The sequence below is a fragment of the Thalassophryne amazonica genome, chromosome 12 (genome assembly GCF_902500255.1).
Source record: "Thalassophryne amazonica chromosome 12, fThaAma1.1, whole genome shotgun sequence".
Taxonomy (NCBI): Eukaryota; Metazoa; Chordata; class Actinopteri; order Batrachoidiformes; family Batrachoididae; genus Thalassophryne; species Thalassophryne amazonica.
The window spans coordinates 26,413,396-26,435,109 of NC_047114.1; the positions used below are offsets into that span (position 1 = coordinate 26,413,396).

The 21,714-nt window shown below is 39.3% G+C and overlaps 1 protein-coding gene and 2 long non-coding RNA genes across 3 annotated transcripts in view; 1 reads left to right on the plus strand and 2 right to left on the minus strand.

Moving 5' to 3' along the window:
- The window catches only part of LOC117522635 (NACHT, LRR and PYD domains-containing protein 3-like), a 173,336-nt gene extending 165,653 nt beyond the window's left edge, over window positions 1-7,683 (minus strand). The window contains exons 1-2 of the mRNA XM_034184082.1: window positions 7,668-7,683; window positions 3,429-3,525 (exon numbers count right to left, since the gene is read on the minus strand). Coding sequence (XP_034039973.1) covers window positions 3,429-3,511 — 83 coding nt within the window. The 5' untranslated portion in view covers window positions 3,512-3,525; window positions 7,668-7,683. The remainder of the gene's footprint in view (window positions 1-3,428; window positions 3,526-7,667) is intronic.
- On the plus strand, window positions 837-21,514 carry LOC117522640. Its single transcript, XR_004564271.1, has 3 exons — window positions 837-848; window positions 16,715-16,724; window positions 21,349-21,514. It is a non-coding gene; the product is annotated as an uncharacterized LOC117522640 (long non-coding RNA).
- LOC117522636 lies at window positions 7,735-21,628 on the minus strand. Its single transcript, XR_004564268.1, has 3 exons — window positions 21,529-21,628; window positions 17,150-17,153; window positions 7,735-7,745 (listed from the first exon to the last, which is right to left on the minus strand). It is a non-coding gene; the product is annotated as an uncharacterized LOC117522636 (long non-coding RNA).
- Between the last annotated feature and the right edge of the window lie 86 nt (window positions 21,629-21,714).

The window sequence follows — 21,714 nt, forward strand, 5'->3', positions numbered from 1 at the left end:
AGACTGCTGGGGGGTTCCCAATGTGCACTGAGTGTTTCTTTCTCTTTGTGCCTCTGTATGCACCACTCTGCATTTAATCATTAGTGATTGATCTCTGCTCCCCTCCACAGCATGTCTTTTTCCTGGTTCTCTCCCTCAGCCCCAACCAGTCCCAGCAGAAGACTGCCCCTCCCTGAGCCTGGTTCTGCTGGAGGTTATTCCTGTTAAAAGGGAGTTTTCCTTCCCACTGTTGCCAAGTGCTTGCTCACAGGGGGTCGTTTTGACCGTTGGGGTTTTTCCGTAATTATTGTATGGCCTTGCCTTACAATATAAAGCGTCTTGGGGCAACTGTTTGTTGTGATTTGGCGCTATATAAATACATTGATTTGATTTGATTTGATTTGAAGATAGCTGGGTCAAGTGATGGCTTTTTAAGTAATGGTTTAATTACTGCTACCTTAAAAGCATGTGGTACATAGCCAGTAATAAAGACAGATTGATCATATTTAAGATCAAAGCATTGATTAATGGTAGGGCTTCCTTGAGCAGCCTGGTAGGAATGACGTGTAATAGACATGTTGATGGTTTGGAGGAAGTAACTAATGAAAATAACTCAGACAGAACAATCAGAGAGAAAGAGTCTAACCAAATACCAGCATTACTGAAAGCAGCCAAACATAAAGATATGTCTTTGGGATGGTTATGAATAATTTTTTCTCTAATAGTTAAAATTTTATTTGCAAAGAAAGTCATGAAGTCATTACTAGTTAAAGTTAAAAGAATACTCAGCTCAATAGAGCTCTGACTCTTTGTCAGCCTGGCTACAGTGCCGAAAAGAAACCTGGGGTTGCTCTTATTTTCTTTGATTAGTGATGAGTAGTAAGATGTCCTAGCTTTACGGAGGGCTTTTTTTATAGAGCTACAGACTCTTTTTCCAGGCTAAATGAAGATCTTCTAAATTAGTAAGATGCCATTTCCTCTCCAGCTTACGGGTTATCTGTTTTAAACTGTGAGTTTGTGGGTTATACTACGGAGTCATGCACTTCTGATTTAAGACTCTCTTTTTCAGAAGAGCTATAGCATCCAAAGTTGTGCTCAATGAGGATATAAAACTATTGACGAGATAATCTATCTCACTCACAGAGTTTAGGTAGCTACTCTGCTCTATGTTGGTATATGGCATTAGAGAACATAGCAAAGAAGGAATCATGTTATTAAGAATGATCAGACAGAAGGGGGTTTTCAGGGAATACTGTTAAGTCTTCAATTTCCATGCCATACGTCAGAACAAGATCTAAGTGTGGTTAAAGTGGTGGGTAGGCTCATTTACATTTTGAGCGAAGCAAAGCACAGTCAGATGCGTGTTCAAGGTTGTGGGGGCGTGGCTTTGGACGGAGCACTGATAGGGTAGGGAGGAGGGGGTGGAAGCTAGAGGAAGTGCTACTCTCAAATCTTCCTAGCTCTCTTGCTAGCTTTCCAGGAGTACCAACTCCAGCTTTAACCCACAGTAATCCCTTTGGGATATCATGCCTTATCCCAAATTTTGAGGCACTGTTCAGGTTTAACAGTTCTGGCATGAATAAGCCCATACAGGTGTGTCTTGGTTGCATTCAGCAAACCTCACAGTTATTCGGCACATCATTACAGATCATCTCCCACACCATAAAAAAGACAACAAAAACCTGTCTATTATTTTGAATCTCAACTATATTAACAACTGCATTCAAAACATGAAAAAAACCCTGGAACTGCACGCAACAGGCTGCTGTCTCACCGGCGCCATGACAGTGGTGGAAAGAGCACTGGAAATGTAAGTATAAGTACTATTACACTTCTGAAATAATACTCATTTACAACTAAAAGTTTGAGTGTTAAAAAATACTTGTTGAAGTACTCTTCTCAAAAACTATTGTATTTTCCTGGAGTATAAGTATTGATTTTCTTACTACTTTGGGAGGCCCTGTGACTTACCTGGTGCGACATTTCTCTGAAAAATACCATACTTTTTTTGCACTTGATATTTAATTAATTATAAATAACCAGTGAAATCAAATCAGGAATCAGTGTAGAAAATAAAGGAGTATAAGTTACACCTGTTAAATGTGACTCTTTAAGAGTAAAAGCCTCACCACTTTTTTTTTTTCATCAGCTCTTTAATTTGGGATTTTTGTGCATTGCTGTTGTGTACTTTTTATTACTGGCATTTACTGTTTAATTATTACAGTTTATTTTGTTTAGTGCTTTGATTCCTGTTGAAGTATGATGCACAACATACAACCAAACCAGTAGTAAAATTTAACTAATATATAAAGCTGACCCGTGTGTGTTCACTTTGCACAGCCATAGTAATTATGAAATCGACACCTAAAGTGCAGATTTTATTTATTTCTAGTCATGTCCAGAGATCAAGGATTCAGTGACCAATTTCATATTTACGCCCAGCTCTCCACAATTTCTCTGATACTTACTGGACTGGTAAGCATGAAAGCCGATCTAGGCATGTCCAAACTTGTCCCCTGGCACTCCGAAACGGAGGTGTTCCTTTGGACATGTCTATCTCGGCTTTCAGTGCTTACCAGTCGAGTGAGTATAAGAGAACTTGTGGAGAGCTGGACATGTCCCAACTTGTCCTCTAACACTCAGAAACGGAGGTGTTCCTTTGTCTCGCTTCATCAGCCAATCGGTTGTGATGCGCGAAGCCTCCGCGCGGCTTTCCATGACAAAATCTCTTGTTAAAAGTGAAATCTGCCAAAAAATGGCTGATGTCCAGCTCTTGTGATAACCAGAGAAAGAGCACACGACGGTCTCGTATCCACAGAGCCATCAGCTTAGAAATGATCCATTGGTTTGTGCCGCGTCGGAGTGCGGCGCACCGACCGTCCTTAAAGGGGTCCTTAAAGCTGTAGTTAAAGTCCTTATTCTCTGTGAAGCCCTTAAAATTTTCACCGAAAGCCAGATAAATTTTTCGAATGGTTTCCAGGTGCCAGTCTCTAACAGCTTCTGAAAAAATTCTGATGGAAAAACAGTCCTTTTCATTCCGCCATTTCCAGACAATGAAAATCCGACGAGGGGGCGGGACCACTCCTTCCCAAGGCGTGCTCACAGGCGAATGACGTCACCGACAGGCGTGGAAAAACTCACGCATGCGCACGAGGATTCAAGCATGTCTGACTTAAAAACATATGAATGAAATCCATATAGTTATTGAAAAAAATAAAAAGGACTGTTACTTTATTGACAGACCTCGTATAAACATGATTGGAATTGAATAAGTGCAAATGGCATCGATATCGATAAAATCTGATGAATACCCATCCCCAGTCATAGCCACCTTCCTCAGCTTTTGTTACATGTTGGAATTTAGCTCTGATGTGAATAATGACAGTGTGGCGATGTGACCTCTGACATCTGACCTGGACAATGGTCATTGTTTCAGATCCTCATCTCACCTCTGATCTTTGATCTGGATCTCATGGTCCCCACAGAGACTGGTTTTTGGGGGTCCCTCCTCTGTGTCCTCACACTGATCCATTACAGAGTCCACACCTTCACACAAACACAACATGCTGTCACGCAGGATTTCCCAGCATTCCTCTGTGTTACATGACAAACTCTAACAGAAAAAAACTTTGAATTAAAGAAAAAATGTAGCTAAATTAAAAGTTTTGTGGCAGCAGACCCACAGAACACAGCAGAATTTACAGCGTTTGTCTCCATCATGTGATCCATGCAGAGGAGGAGGAGGAGGGCAGGAGCTTTGTTCCAAGCAGACACACTGTTGTCTTACCCTCCTAACAGTACCTTGACTGGCTACTTGAGGCTGGCTCCAAAAGTGAACAGGTTCCCCTTCAAGTCCATGTTAAAATGTCACCTGATCACCTGAACTGAAACGATTGGTTGTGAGTATTATACGGTAGAACAGCTAAATAGTGAAAAAATTGCAGAAGATACCCTGTCACTCTTACATATAAACAGTCGAAGCTTGTATTGTAAAATGTCGCAAATAAAAGATTATTTAAATCAGTTTAAAAATAAATTTAATATTGTTGCAATCACTGAATCTTGGCTTAATGATGATCTCATGACTGATGTTCAAATAGAGGGATATGAGCTGTATTTTGTGAACAGAAGAGATAAAAGGGGCGGTGGTGTTGCTCTGTACATAAAGGCAGATCTGATATGTGCAATTGTAGAAGAAATGACAACTGTGGATGACATCATAGAAATTGTAACAGTGGAACTTGTACATGAAACATCTAAAAATATTTTAATCAGTTGTGTATACAGAGCACCAGACACTTGTGTTGTGAAATTTACAGATAGAATAATAGAGCTATTCCATCAAATTAAAACAAAACGCTTTTTATATGTGGAGACTTTAACATTAACATAGAGAGCTCCAGTTGCCAAAGAATAAGTGATTTTGTGAATTCAATGTATAGTTTGGGGTTATTCCACTTGATAACAAAACCAACCAGAATCACATCGCAAAGTGCAACGGTAATCGACAATATATTTACAAATAGAACAGATGAAATTATCAGGAATGGGATCTTGATGACAGATGTAGTGATCATTTACCAGTCTTTTCAATATTTAAATATAAAAATAGGTACAAGAAAAAAACTGTTATAAACTTTAAAAGAGACAAGTCAGTAAAAGCCTTAGAGGCATTAAAATATGATCTTAAAATCAAAATTGGGAAGAAGTTTATGTCAGTGATGTTAATGTAGCATATAACTCATTTATGAAAATATTGATGAAATCATATAATAAAAACTGTAAATTAATAGAAATTAGTAAGAAAAGAGTAAATAAACCATGGCTGACAAAGGGAATAAAAAATGCTTGTGCAAAGAAAAACTATTTATACAGGTGCTTTTTAAAAATGCAAACAAAGGAAACAGAACACAGATACAAAAAATATAAAAATAAACTATTGACAATAATTAGGAAACAAAAAAAAGATTATTATAGTGAACAATTAAATAAGAATAAAGATAATATGAGGGTAACATGGGGAATTATAAAAAGTGTGATTGAAAGTGATGGAGCGAAAGCAACTTTTCCAAATTACTTTGTCAAAGAAAATAAAGAGATATATGACATAAAAGATGTGGCAAATGGGTTTAATGATTATTTTTCAAATGTAGGATCAAGTCTGGTGGGAAATAAACCAATAGTAGAAGATAAACTAAATACAATTGTAAATACGGTCAATAGTATTTTCCTTGACAATGTGGATAAAGATGAAATAAGAAATATTGTAAAAAAACTGTGTAAGCAAAAGATCAACTGACCATGAAGATTTAGACATGAAGACTGTAAAAAGTATAATAGAAACTGTTATTGAACCATTTACTTATATTTGCAATCTGTCTCTGTCAACAGGGATTTTTCCAGATGAAATGAAAATGGCCAAGGTAGTCCCATTATATAAAAATGGAGACAAACATAAATTCTCTAATTACAGGCCAGTATCATTGCTTCCACAGTTTTCTAAAATTATGGAAAAAGTTTTTGTGACAAGGTTGGATAAATTCACTGAAAAACATCATATTTTAAATAATGCTCAGTATGGATTCAGAACAAAACATTCGACAGCTATGGCAATTATGGAATTAATAGAGAAAATATTGATGTTATTGACCACTCAAGATTGCTTCACAAGTTACAACAATATGGAATAAGAGGTATTGCACATCAGTGGGTAAAAAGCTACTTAGAAAACAGAAAACAGTTTGTTCAGATAAATAATATCAAATCAGAATTGTGTAATATTGCTTATGGAGTACCACAAGGATCAGTACTTGGACCCAAACTGTTTATTTTGTATATCAATGATTTTGTGAATGTATCTAATGTGCTTGGTAGCATTTTATTTGCTGATGATACAACGCTGTTTTACTCTGGATCAGATATACAGGAAGTAGCACAAGTGATAAAAACAGAATTGGAAAAGGTTAAGCATTGGTTTGATATAAACAGACTGTCACTAAATATTAATAAGACAAATTTCATATTGTTTAATGACAGAGCAAAAAAAATAATGTGTCATTACAAATAGATGGAATGGATATACAAAGGGTAAAAGAAATGAAATTTTTAGGAGTCATAATTGATGAAGATCTTACATGGAAGTCACACATAAATTACATAAAAGGAAAAATAGCGAAAGCCATTGCTGTTTTGCATAAAGTAAAATATTCATTAAATAGTTATGGTTTATTAACATTGTACAATTCATTGATTTTCCCATATTTAACTTATTGTGTAGAAATCTGGGGATCAACAAATACAACTTATATACAACCTTTGTTTATTCTGCAGAAAAGGGCTTTAAGGGTGATTAGCAACAGTGGTTTTAGAGATCCATCTAATCCATTGTTCATTAAGTACAGGGTACTTAAATTTCGTGATTTGGTCGATTTGAAAATATTACAAACAATGTACCAAGCAAATAAAAATACTTTACCAACAAACATTCAAAATATGTTTGAGAAAAGAGTAAGTAGTTATAAACTGAAAGGAATAGAAGTCTTTAGAAAACCAAGATACAGAACCAGAGTAAAAGAACGGAGTATTGCAGTAAATGGTGTAAAATTATGGAACAATCTCAACAAAGAAATTAAAGAATTAAGGTCGCTTAAATTATTTAAAAACGTATTAAACTAGATGTATTAAGTAAGTATGAAACTATAAAATAAGTTAGTGGGCTGTAAGGAAGTTAAAAAAAATGTAATTTGTTAATAATGTATAAAATGTTTTAAGTTTAAAAATGTAACCTGTCAGAGATGTAATCTATTTAAAAATGGTCATAATTATGAAATAAGTCAGTGGTATGTGACAAGTTAAAGAAATACAATCTGTTAAATAATGTTGAAAAATGACACTGGATATTGAAAGATTGTATTGTAAAAAGGGGCAGAAAATATAAGACTTGTTCTTCTCTCTGCTCCTTTTCATTCTGGTAATGGAGATGCTTTATTTCTGCTTTTCTGTTTTTTTTTTTTTTGTTTTTTTTTTTTTCTTTTAAGTGAATGAAATAATAAATAAATGAAAATGAAAAATGAAACTGAGGTTAGACTGTTAGCTGGTGGTTCTGGGTCAGAGATCAGTAAGAGGGGCGTGTTCAAGCTTCTTTTGTCAGACACAGAGCCACACAAACTCTACCGCTTTATGCAATAATGAGTTCATTGTGAATCAATATCTGCTCTAAAATTGGTTCACAGAAACCTATGAGAAAATACTCTGTTTTGGAGCCTCAGGTGGTCAGTCAAGGAACTACAAGAAATATGACTTACGCTTTGGGGCCAAAATTCAGCCCCTAGTGTTGTCACTTTGGCACTACAAACAAAAAAAACAAATAAATATAAGTTTAACCTTTACTTAACCAGGATAATCCCAATGAGATCAAGATCTCTTTTACCAGGAAGACCTGGACAGTTACAAAGTTTACAATTCACCAAACCTGAATATGCCAAAGTATTTAACTCTGTCATGATCAGGGCGTTTTCTTTACAAATCAATATAAGTTTATTAGAGTCATTTCTTTGGCCAAATGTGTGGTCTGAGGGCCGACAGCAAATTGTATCTCTTCCACCGTCACACTAAAAATCAAAGGAAAAAACTACAAATCATCATGTAACACTTAATGATGTCATTCATATCTAAAAATATATATTTACCTGATCATCAGCAGCCAACAGCAGAGACAAAAAGACACAGATGGCAGCACAAAAGAAAGTAAAAGTAAAACACTCCTCCTCATACCTCAACTCATATATGATCACAACTTTGAACACAGTGTGATTTTGTGTCAAACAGTAACTCATCCGCGGTCTCACTCTCACTTCCTCTTTCTCGTGGCTGTAACTCCTGACACGGTGTAAAAACAGGATTCAGCTACTTTCTGTGTGCTGAGTACACATAATGAAAAATACCCGACCTTACATGTTCAACAGTTAATCACTTTGTTTTAATTTAATAATCGCTTTCGTCTTCCTGCTGTTAAATTCTGTTGTCTGTCTTCGTCTTTGGTTATTGTGACAAACAGGGATCTCGTAACTGTACATTCAGTGAATAAAATGTTACCAAATCAACATCAGTATGTCTCGGTACATTACAGCACTCATCTTTCCCTCAAACCTGACTAGTGTCCTAGTTCCTGCCACTGAAAAACATCTCCACACCATGATGTTGCCACCACCATACTTCACTGTAGGGATGGTGCCTTGTTTCCTCCAAACATGGCGCCTGAACTTCACGCCAAAGAGTTCAAGCTTTGTCTCATCAGACCAGAGAATTTTGTTTCTCATAGGCTGAGAGTCCTTCAGGTCCTTTTTGATAAACTCCACCTGGCCATGTGCCTTTTACTAAGGAGTGACTTCCATCTGGTCACTCTACCATACAGGTCTGATTGTTGGATTACTACAGAGATGGTTGTCCTTCAGGAAGGTTCTTGTCACTCCTCAAGGGAATGCTGGAGCTCTGACAGAGTGACCATTAGGTTCTTGTTCACCTCCCTGACTATGGCCCTTCTCTCCTGATCGCTCAGTTTAGATGGGTGGCCCTTTCTAGGGAGACTCCTGGTGGATGTGTACTTCTTCCATTTATAGATAATGGAGGCTACTGCATTAGCTTCCACTAGCTGTATGAATTGACCCATGAATAGACTATATACAATCAAATCATGGGCTTTTCTTACATTTCTCTGCCTTTTACTGCCTCCCGACGGTGATTCTCTCTCTATCAGAACAAGTGGTACAAAATGGCTGGACACAAGTGCAAAGCTCAGACTCAGATGGGATACAGTTAAAGGTTTTTACTGGTACAAAAAGCAGGGTTGGGTACAAAGAGAGGCAGTCCAAAATCTGCAACAGTAGCAGAAACATAAGGCTAAGGTGTGGTCCTGTAAACCTGTGACTCACATATTATGGAAAGAACGTTCTGCCACACTGTGCGATCAAATCACTGTCTTCTACATGGAAAATGTCCTGAGCAACAGTACAAGTCAAATTTTTCATGCACTTTAAAAAAAACAGTTAATGGTCTATTTGTACATTAATGAGATATTAGACTGTGTTCAACATGATATTAAATTAGTCCTTCCAGGATTTCACTGTTTTTGTGATTTTGTTTTTTTTTTTGTTTGTTTTTTTGCAATCAAAATGACTGATTTCTGGGAGTATTAAAATGTACAAGATATTTTGCATTTTTTTTTCTTCATTAAATTCCATCTTAACAATAAAACTTTCTGGAGAATACAAAAGACGTGTTTCAATCAAAATTTTATTGTGATATTGTGCTCCAAATGATTTGACCAGTAAACATCAGGATGGTGATGAGGAGCAGTGGCGCCCCCTACCAGCTATAACAGGGGTAGGCAACCTGTTCCAGAAAGAGCCATGAGGGTGCAGGTTTTCTTTGCAGCCACTGACTCCACCAGGTGATTTCACTGATTAACTGATTCCATCTGCTCAAAGTGATATTAATCAGTAAAAATCACCTGGTGGAGTCAGTGGCTGCAAAAAAAACCTGCACCCTCTTGGCTCTTTCTGGAACAGGTTGCCCACCCCTGAGCTATAAAGACAGGGGAGACAATTTGTAGCAGGCTGATAGATGCTAGCTGACACAATCTGTGCCCCCTATGAAAATATAGTAAATAAAGATAAAACTTCCTCAAATTTACTGTAGTAACTGGGTATGAGGTAAGGTAAAAATGACTTTGAAATAACTGATGTTAGGGTGTAATACCAGCTATAAAGATAGGGGACACATTTTTTTGGTAGGCTGATAGATGCTAGCTGCAACAACCTGTGTCCCCTACGCAACTGTAGTAAATAAAAATAAAACTTCCTCAAATTTACTGTAGTAATCAGGTATGAGCTCAGGTATATATCAAGTTGAAAAAACTGAGGGTAGGGTGTAATACCAGCGATAAAGATAGGGGATACATTTTCTAGCAGGCTAACAGATGCTAGCTGACACAATCTGTGTCCCCTATGCAAATATAGTAAATAAAGATAAAACTTCCTCAAATGTACTGTAGTAATTGGGTATGAGCTAAGGTAAATATGAAGTACAAATAGCTAATGGTAGGGTGTAATACCAGCTAGAAAGACAGGGGATATATTTTGTAGCAGGCTGACAGATGCTTGCTGCCACAATCTGTTTCCGCTATGCAATTATAGTCAATCAAGACAAAACTTTCTCAAATTTATTGTAGTAATCGTGTATGAGCTCACTTATATATGAAGTTGAAAAAACTGAGGGTAGAGTGTAATAACAGCTATAAAGATAGGGGATACATTTTCTACCAGGCTAACAGATGCTAGCTGCCACAATCTGTGTCCACTATGCAACTGTAGTAAATAAAGACAAAACTTCCTCAAATTTACTGTAGTAATTTTGTATGAGCTCAGGTATATATGAAGTTGAAAAAACTGAGGGTAGGGTGTAATACCAGCGATAAAGATAGGGGAGACAATTTGTAGCAGGCTGACAGATGCTCGCTGCCACAATCTGTGTCCCCTATGCAGTTATAGTAAATCAAGACAAAACTTCCTCAAATTTACTGTAGTAACTGAGTATGAGGTAAGGTAAAAATGACTTTGAAATAACTGATGTTAGGGTGTAATACCAGCTATACAGATAGGGGATATATTTTCTGGCAGGATGACAGATGCTAGCTGCAACAAACTGTGTCCCCTATGCTACTGTAGTAAATAAAGTTAAAACTTCCTCAAATTTAATGTAGCAATTGGGTATGAGCTAAGGTAAATATGAAGTTGAAAAAACTGAGGGTAGGGTGTAATACCAGCGATAAAGATAGGGGAGACAATTTGTAGCAGGCTGATAGATGCTAGCTGACACAATCTGTGTCCCCTATGAAAATATAGTAAATAAAGATAAAACTTCCTCAAATTTACTGTAGTAACTGGGTATGAGGTAAGGTAAAAATGACTTTGAAATAACTGATGTTAGGGTGTAATACCAGCTATAAAGATAGGGGACACATTTTTTTGGTAGGCTGATAGATGCTAGCTGCAACAACCTGTGTCCCCTACGCAACTGTAGTAAATAAAAATAAAACTTCCTCAAATTTACTGTAGTAATCAGGTATGAGCTCAGGTATATATCAAGTTGAAAAAACTGAGGGTAGGGTGTAATACCAGCGATAAAGATAAGGGATACATTTTCTAGCAGGCTAACAGATGCTAGCTGACACAATCTGTGTCCCCTATGCAAATATAGTAAATAAAGATAAAACTTCCTCAAATTTACTGTAGTAATTTTGTATGAGCTCAGGTATATATGAAGTTGAAAAAACTGAGGGTAGGGTGTAATACCAGCGATAAAGATAGGGGAGACAATTTGTAGCAGGCTGACAGATGCTAGCTGACACAATCTGTGTCCCCTATGCAACTGTAGTAAATAAAGACAAAACTTCCTGAAATTTACTGTAGTAATTGGGTATGAGCTCAGGTATATATCAAGTTGAAAAAACTGAGGGTAGGGTGTAATACCAGCGATAAAGATAGGGCAGACATTTTGTAGCACGCTGATAGATGCTAGCTGACATAATCAGTGTCCCCTATGCAAATATAGTAAATAAAGACAAAACTTACTCAAATTTACTGTAGTAATCGTGTATGAACTAAGGTAAATATAAAGTTAAAAAAAACTGATGCTAGGGTGTAATGCAAGATAAAGATAAAGATAGGAGATACATTTTCTGGCAGGCTGACAGATGCTAGCTACCACAATCTGTGTCCCCTATGCAATTATAGTAAATAAAGACAAAACTTCCTCAAATGTACTATGAAGTTGAAATAGCTAATGTTAAGGTATAATACCAGATATAAAGATAGGGGATATATTTTTTTATCAGGTTGACAGACGCTAGCTGCCACAACCTGTGTCCCCTACGCAACTGTAGTAAATAAAGACAGAACTTCCTCAAATGTACTATAGTAATTGGGTATGTGTTAAAGATTTTATATATATATGTTATCACTGTTAAACATTTGTACCTTTTGTCTTCTTTCTGATGAGAACGGTGTTGTGCTGTTTGCACTTAAACCCGAGAATGTACGTGTTATTCAACCTTGTTTTAGCATGCTGGGGTCAATCTGAACTGGGAATGAGGAGCTGGATGTACTTATTATTATTATTATACAACTTGTTTTCGTAGCCGCTAACGACTGGGAGTAAAAGAACTGAGGGTTGAATTTTGACTGATTGTGATGTGATGCTTAGTGTTCCAGGCAGATGCAGAACAGCTGATAACTGCAACAGACGAACGAGATGTGCTGACCTTCGACGATAAGAGTAAAAGAAAGAAACTGTTTTTGCTTACAGCTGCACTTATTGACGTGTGTGTTTATGTTACGGGAAGAAACTTGTCTTGCGTCATTCCCCCACCCTTAGGACAAGTTTTTGTTTATGTGATGAGGGATTCACTAATAAAAAGAGCGGAGCGCAGGCCAGACTTTAGTGTAGCCTTGGTGTACAGCCTGACTGCACTCCGCGCGTAAAATTTGACTTTCTGTCTCACTGGTGTTTCTTGACTCTGTTTGTCTGTTAAAGGTTTAAAAATGTTTGGAGGAGAAAATACCCAACATTGACTGGGGGCTACGTCCGGGATCTCAACAATACCGGAGGTGTCCAGCGGAGGTCGCCAAGTCCAGACGTAAATCCTTGGCCAAGGTCCGATCGATTGATCGTGTCTGCAATTGTCGACCACCGTTGGCATCGTCTGGTTGACGAGATTTTCCCGAAGAAGACAGACAGGAAGTCGAGTCAGTGAGTAAAATTTCTTTGTAAATACTACTGAGTGAGTGGTGATCAGATCACATAAACAGTTAAATTCCGCAAGCGATGATACAGAATCGTCTGTTAATGCAAAGCAGTTAAACTCTGTAAGGAGGGTGCGGACTCCTCTGTTTATATACGCGTACCGGTAGGGGATAAAAGTGATCACATAAAACAGTTAAACTCCGTAAGCGATGGCGTGGAATCGTCTGTTAATGCAAAGCAGTTAAAATCCGCGAGGAGGGCGGACTCCTCTACGGTTGCGAGGGACGCCCGTAGTTAAATTCCGGAAGGAGGGTACGGACTCCTCTGTTTTAATACGTAAAGGAAATCCCGGGTAGAAATACGTGCACTGTAAAAAAGCAGTTAAATTTGGCAGGGACGGCGGAGTCCCCTAATGCAGGACATTAGTTAAATTTCACGGGAGGGCGAGCTCCCCTGGCATAAGAATACGCGTACGATTATTAAAAGTGTTTCTATGTGTAAATAGTGTTTTGTGTAAGTGTAAATAACTGTGTGAAAGTGTAATACTTTGGACAACGTTAGTGACAACCGTGTGTGGAAGCAGAGGCAAGTGATTCCGCTTCCTACGGGGAGGTGAAAGGAATCAACCACACGACGGCAAATTAATTGTCACGTCCAAAGAAAGTGAAAACTTCAGATTTAGAACACCCTAGGTGTGCCCCCGTCTGAAGTCCAAATTATAACAAGGGATAATAAAAATGGGGGGTAAGACGTCTAAAATAAGGAAAATTTATCAACTGACGACTGGAAATTATGGAAGCAAAAAATCCAAAAGCAACAAAGAAATTGGAGACCTGGATAAATAAACATGACTTTGACGGACGACTGAACCTGATCAGCATACAGAAGCTAAAGAAGGAGTTAGAACAGAAACATAAAGGTGATGAGAAAAAGATGCAGAAAGTAGGGGCAGATTTAGTGGCATTTTGGGAGGAGGAAGCAGAGAACAGACGGAAGGGAGCAGAGAAGCGACGATTAGAGAAAGCAAGGAAAAAGAAAGCTGTAGGTAAGGCAGAAGAAGATGTGATAATTCAGCACAGAGAACCAGAACAGCCTCAACAACCACCGCCGGCTGGATCGTCGGTGACAACAACACCTTTATATCCTCTACCAGAGGATGACGATGTACCGCCACCACAGTATGATTTAGCAGTAAAACCTAAGGTAAAAAGTGAAAAACCAGAAAAACCAGAAAAACCACAAACACGCAGTCAAGCGAAAGTGCCCACAGCCCCTCCCATGGTGGAACACAGTGACCAGGGAGGTGCCTATCCTATGATAGAAGTACCAAATCCTCGTGCAGGAACAGCAGGACATCGATCAACCATGCTCGTATATCGAACATGGAATGCTGATGATATCAAAGCAGCAGTCGACATGATACCATCGCCACATGTCGATATTGAGGGATTTATGCAGGATATAGAAAACATTAGAAATTCTTACCACCTTAATGGACCTGAAGTCCAACAGGTGTGGATGAAAGCATGTGGCCCTAAATGGAGTCAGATACGCGGAGACTGGAATCCTGCAGACCAGGATGGCGTACCGTTGCCACATGATGATCCAGTCTTGAAAACAAGAGTGGAAGCTATGATTACACGTGCAAAAGGTGTGTTAGGGCCAAAAATAAATTACACTGAAATTACCAGGACAACACAGAAAGAAGGAGAACCATGGACAGAGTTTAGATGCAGATTTGAGAATGTATTTAGGGTCCATAGTGGCATATTGCCAGGAACACCAGTGTATGAACAACAATTGAAAACGCTCTGATCCAACATTCCAATAAGGATATAAAAGCTTGGATACAGAAACATTGGATTGGATTGCCTACAGGCACATTGGAAGAAACACATACACACTGCTGTCATGCAGAAGGAGTCTTAAAGCAGAAAAAGACAGGAAACAGCAACAAAGGAGTGTATGTAGCACACGGAGATGATGAAATATATTACCAACAGGGTAACTTAAGACAGCAGAAGCAGTGCAAACGCCCCCAAAAGCCATGGCAAAACAGACAAGGTGGACAGCCACAACGTCAAGGACCATGGCAACCACAACAGCAGCACAGACAGGGAGGGCCACCACGTGGTCCCCTGATTTGTTGGAACTGTGGAAGAGAGGGACATATGTATAGAAATTGTCCGAATCCACCTACTGAGGGAGCAGCAGGAGGAATTCCACAACGGAATAATCCTCCGCAGCCACAGTATCCACAATGACTAGAATCCATAATCCATGATTCCACATCAGATAGGCAGTCTGATTGTGATATGGATCTGTGTGCCTTACTGGGAAATCCGGTACCAAAACCAGAAGTGACTTTGTTGGTAAATGGACGACCAGTGACATTCCTTTGTGATACAGGAGCATGTAGAACCACATGTAATGACAACATACCTGTCCATCAATTAAGCAACGAAATCTTTAGGGTTCGCTCTGCAAATGGACAAACATCAGACGTCCCTATCACTAAACCCATAACGTTGGCAGATCCATTTGGCCTGACATGTACTATGTCAGTGTTGAACATGCCACAATGTCCAGTTAACCTTTTAGGACGAGACGGATTGACTGCATTGGGCTTGTCCATAATTGTGGAACAAGGGAAATTAGTTGTTGAACGCACAGGAGGCGTTAACATGGTAAGAGAAGAAAGCGATGACCCCACATTCCACTATTACTATACATTTGACATTTCAGAAGAAGATGCTGCAGGATGGGGTAAAGATGTCGTCTTGCAAGCGACAGCCCTACTAAAAAATCCTGAACAAAAGATGTCACCACCTGACCTGCATGTCACAATGTGGCATAAAGATCCTCCAGGTCCGGATGGTGACTATGAAAACAAATTGAAAAACGTTTCACCTGTGAAGCTGACAATGACCGATTTGATTCATGATGGCAACTCAACAGCTGTCATAACAGTGACAGGTGCCACTGAAGACATTTTAAAATTGAGATTCACAGGTATGCCTTTGCATGTGTCACTTTGTAAGCCATATTTGACAGAATGGCAAGAATTGGGACTGACAGTCATAACAGCTTTGTCAGCCACTGATTGGAGCAGAGTTGGACCACGAACGGAGTTCAGTCCATCAACTAAATTGTATAAAGTGCCAGTTAATGTCTCATTGGTGCTGACAGCTGGAACACACATTGATGTGTCCACTTCACAATCCTGAGTGTATCAGTTGAGTCCTGAAGAAGATGATCTCTCTTCAGTACCATCAGGATTGTGGACAACAGGTCCTTCAGACGTAGGACTGATAAAAAATGCACAACCTGTAGTTATAAGACCAAAAACAGAATACAGACCATGTGTAAGACAGTATCCATTGAAACCTGATGCAATTGAAGGAATCAGGCCAGTAATAGAGAATTTATTAACAGCAGGAGTAATAGTGCCATGTCCAGATTCACCATGTAACACACCCATATTTCCTGTAAAAAAGGCTCCGCCCTCAGTGGGGTGGAGAATGATTCAAGATCTGCAGGCAGTAAATGCTGCTGTGATTAAAAGAGCACCATGTGTTCCAGATCCACACACCTTGTTAAATTCGCTGAGACCAAATTCTAATAGTTTCTCAGTAATTGACATAAGTAATGCATTTCTCTCTGTGCCAGTACATCCAGATAGTCAATTCTGGTTTGCTTTTACCTTTAAAGGACAACGATATACATTCACCAGATTACCGCAGGGTTACGCAGAGAGTCCAACTATTATTCTCAAGTCATGTCAGCATGTTTAGCCAATTTCGTTCCACCGGCAGATAGCCAACTATTGGTGTATGTTGATGACATTTTGATTGCCTCTGACACACGAGGAAAACTGCATAACTGACACAGTAGCATTATTATGTTTCTTATTTGATAATGGCCACAAAGTGAGTAAAAACAAAGTTCAGTTGTGTAGGGATAAAGTAAAATATTTAGGACATGAATTATCAGCCACAGGGCGCACGATCCTGTCTGACAGGAAGGAAGCAATTTTGCACGCTCCAAAACCACAAACCAAAAAGCAGATGATGTCATTTCTTGGACTGACTAATTACTGCAGGGCATGGATTCCCTGCTATGCAGAATTGACTAGTCCACTTTCTGATTTGATGTACAAGGATGATATTTCAATGTCAACCGTGTTGGAATGGAACAAAGATGCTGAGGAAGCTTTTGTAAAAGTAAAACAAACATTAGTGTCATCCACAGTTTTGGCACTACCAGATTATAGTAAACCATTCATTCAACAGTTGATTGTAAGAATAAGTTCATGACTAGTGTTTTGGTTCAAGTGTATGGCTCAAAATTGAGGCCAGTTGCCTACTACTCATCTAAATTGGATGCAGTAGCAAGTGCTTTACCACCATGTGTACAGGCTGTTGTTGCAGCCTCTATGGCTGTTCAAAGTAGCAGTAATGTTGTTCTATTCCATCAGTTGACACTGAAAGTTCCACATGCAGTTTCTGCACTTCTGTTGCAGACAAACATGAGCCTTTTGTCCCCAGCAAGACATCTTTCGTGTATGTCCTTGCTATCATCACAACCACATCTTACGGTTAGAGCGCTGTACAACATTGAATCCATCCACATTGATACCCTTACCTGAGGATGGTGAGCCGCACAATTGTCTTGATGTAGCTACAGTCTGTACGAAAGCACGCCCAGACCTCCGGGACACACCCATCCCAACAGTACAATTGTGTATGTGGATGGTTCTTCCACTAAAAACGCTTATGGACAAACACAATCTGGATATGCTGTTGTCACAAATTCAGAAGTATTAGATTCTGCTTCATTGCCATCGTCATTTTCAAGCACAAGCAGCTGAATTAGTTGCTTTAACTGCAGCTTGCTATCTGTTTAAAGGTACGGCTGTATCAATTATACAGACAGCCAGTACGCTTTCAGCACAGTGCATGTGTTTGCAAAACTGTGGGAAGAGCGTGGAATGGTGACATCATCTGGAAAGCCAGTGACTCATGCCACTCTCTTAACTGTACTACTGAAGGCTGTGAGATTGCCTAACCAATTGCTATATGCAAATGTGCGGCTCACACCAAAGGCTCTGACAGTGTTTCACAGGAAATTACTTTGCTGACAAAAACCGCAAAGGCAGCAACAGCTCTTTCTATTTTTCTCCTATATGACACCCCTCCGGATATGACCACAAAAGAAACCCATATGCCAAAAAATATGTTTTAAATGGGCAGCTATTATGAGCCATGGCGTAACGCATGTCTCATCAGGGGGTATGATATCGCAATTGCAATCTATTTTTGTCTTTACTGGGTTCGATGCATATGCAAAACAGCATTGTAGAGCATGCATGATATGTGCAAAACACAACTCACATGGCAATTTGAGACCCAAAGAGGCAAATTTCCAACACCACAATATCCCTTTCAAGTGATTCATATGGATTATATACAGCTGAGTAAACATGAAGGGAAGGAATTTTGTTTAGTCATAATTGATGCCTTCTCAAAATGGGTAGAATTGTTCCCTATAAAACATGCAGATGCACTTACAGTGGCTAAGGCATTGTGCAAAGACATCATTCCACGATTTGGAATACCAGAAACAGTTTATTCAGATAATGGAGCGCATTTTGTTAATACAATAGTGCAATACGTAGGAGAAGCGCTACAGGTTAATCTCAAAATCATTGTGCTTATCATCCACAAAGTGCCGGATTAGTGGAAAGGACAAAGGGCACAATAAAAATAAGATTAAGGAAATGTATAGAAGAGACAAAACGAACCTGGATTGAATGTTTGGACCTAGTAAAAATTGTATATGAGAATAACACCAACACCATCAGGGTTAACACCATTTGAGATACTTTATGGACGACCATATCGTCTACCAATTTTGACATGGATACTAAAACAGCAGATGAGGAACAAACATTAGCAAATTTTATGAAAAAGATATTAACACAGAAAGAGATAACTTAAACACATTTACTGCCGAATAATTTTGATCTTCCACAGGACGGTCTTCCAGTAGTCTAGCCAGGAGACTGGGTGTTCATCAGAGTGATTAAGAGGAAGAACTGGTCCAGTCCTCGTTGGGAAGGTCCATACCAAGTGCTGTTAACAACACCAACTGCAGTAAAGATAGCGGAGAGATCAACGTGGATACATCACTGTAAGATACAGCGTGTGTTGGCGGCCTCCACAGTGTAAGGGGAAGTCTGGCTACAAAGGGAGTCTATTTAATTAGCAATAGATTGTCTCAATGCCAGTGAAGCAGGGAGATCCTTGCACTATTAGGTGAGGTGGTTAACAACACTGTATCCTAGCAATCATGACTGAACTACAGCAGACCCCGGAGCGGCGTGCTCAGCGCCGCCGCTGCCGGACTGTTGGTAGGGCAGCCGGTTGCGTTGTGATCTTAGTGTGTTTCGTGCTCCTCGGATTCCTGGCCTGGTGGTTGACCCAAGAATTGCAGCTCACTGTGGACCGAGCCAGAGAACAACGCAAGCAACGTCAGAAGAGGTTTATTCATAATATGAATGAGACAGATGGACACCCTCATATATACCATACTAATATGTGGTACAGATATGTTCATTTATTGGCTATGGAATTACGTTACTAATTGTTATGTTTATTCGCAAATACCTATATCCTCAACACACCCAGCTCTGACGGCTAAACCGTACCCTGCTAGGGTGACAGAATGTCTTATCATACGGATGCATAATCAAACTGTATTTCGAGGGCAGCAGTTCTCAGCAAATCTGATAAGATGTAACACCACTTGCCTCAGTGCAACCACTTATATGATAGGGATTTCAACAGAGGACGTACAAGCATGCCCAAGTGCTGCTCCATTGACTAGACTGAAGGGAAACGCAAAAATATCATCACGTTAAATTGTCATCACAACGGCCATTCCCAATTTGCTTTTACGGGACAGGGAATAAACTGTAGGTAAAATTAAGAAACGTCTGTGTACCCAAACGTATGTTTTATCAAATAATTTAAGCCTAACCAAAACATAATATGTGGATGGTACTTATCTTCATCACATTGGACGGGGATGTAATTATACAGGCTGTCCATGGGGAACGGATGAATCATGTGCTTATGTTAGTAAGTTTTTGCTACCACCTGTAAATGGTACTCCGGTGTATGATGACATCTATTGGCTTTGTGGTTCCAGACTGTACATGAGTCTCCCACCAAATTGGGGTGGTGTGTGTGCACCTACCCAGGTGACTGACCATACATATGTGGTAGTGCCAAGGACCTCCACAGAGAAGAATGGCAGCACCAGACGGAGGAGATCGATATACCCAGATGTGTTACCACATGATCACATGTGGGGCTCGGATGTACCAAAGGACCAAAAATTGTGGTCTGTAGGAGATAAAATAGCACATTCATTGTTCCCCTGGATAGGAGTGGTAAAAAAAAAAAAAAAAAAAAATCATTAATGATTGAAACACTTTCTTGGTTCTCTCCCTCAGCCCCAACCAGTCCCAGCAGAAGACTGCCCCTCCCTGAGCCTGGTTCTGCTGGAGGTTTCTTCCTGTTAAAAGGGAGTTTTTCCTTCCCACTGTAGCCAAGTGCTTGCTCACAGGGGGTCGTTTTGACCGTTGGGGTTTTACATAATTATTGTATGGCCTTGCCTTACAATATAGAGCGCCTTGGGGCAACTGTTTGTTGTGATTTGGCGCTATATAAAAAAATTGATTGATTGATTGATATATATATATATATATGGATCAAAGGTATTTGATTTTCTGAAATTTAACCTTTGACCCTGACTGTGGTCTCAGAAAGTTGTCTGATGTGTAGTGAGACATTTGCTTTGATTATCATCACATTTTTACCAAAAATCCTCACACACCATCACCCCACAGCGCCTCCACCTGGAACACAGCAGCGAATACACACAATCACTTTGAATAGTCCTCCAGGTGGCGCCACAGAGCCACAAATAACAGGGTTTTGAACCAATTTTCATTCAGAGGAAAATATTCAGATTTTTTGTTGAAATAAAGAAAATGTGACAATATTTGTGACAGACTGGCGTCCTGTCCAGGGTGGACCCCGCCTACCACCCTATGACTGCTTCGATAGGCTCCGCCCCCCGTGACAATGTGACGTCTTTGTGTCTGTTGTCCTGTTTGTCTTGTGTGTGTCAGATGACGTGTGAACATTCGAGGTGTAATAATATTCAGCTCCTGGTTCACACTTTGACACACTCACCAGATTTAGAACAAAACACAAACTCAGACTGTGAAAAATTACTTTATTCCTCCTCAAGACTCAAATGGACAAAAACACATTTTATGAGTTTGAACATTTTTACAGTTTAATGAGATTTTTGGGAGGAAAAACAAAACAAAACAACAAGATGTTTTACTTGGACATAGATCCACCTGTCTGATAGCTGCAGGTGGGCGGAGCCACAATGAAGACGTCCAAATGATTTGTGATCAGACAGACAGACAGACAATCAACACATCAAACTGATTTGATCAGAAAAAGACAATCAGAGACAGATTTCAAGCTGTCAATCATGAACAGACTGTCCCAGAGACAACAATAAGTGGACTTTGTTTATTGTTTGTTTCTTTGAACAAACAAACAAACAAACTGTCAATCATGTGAAAATGATGTTTGTTTACAGGCTGAATTTACAACAACTGAGACGTCAAAATCAAACCAGTTGGACATTTACTCTCCAAACGTGTGTGATCGAGTGTTTGTGTCCACAGGAGGAGACTCTCTGTCCTACAGTCCACACAGAGACACTGAGGAACCAGAACCAGACCAGAACCCAGCACACAGCGGTTTACATTTTTGGGTGGTTTATCATTTTATCTTTATCAAAGATAACTTTTCAGGTATCTGATAATCTGTTATCAAAGTTAGT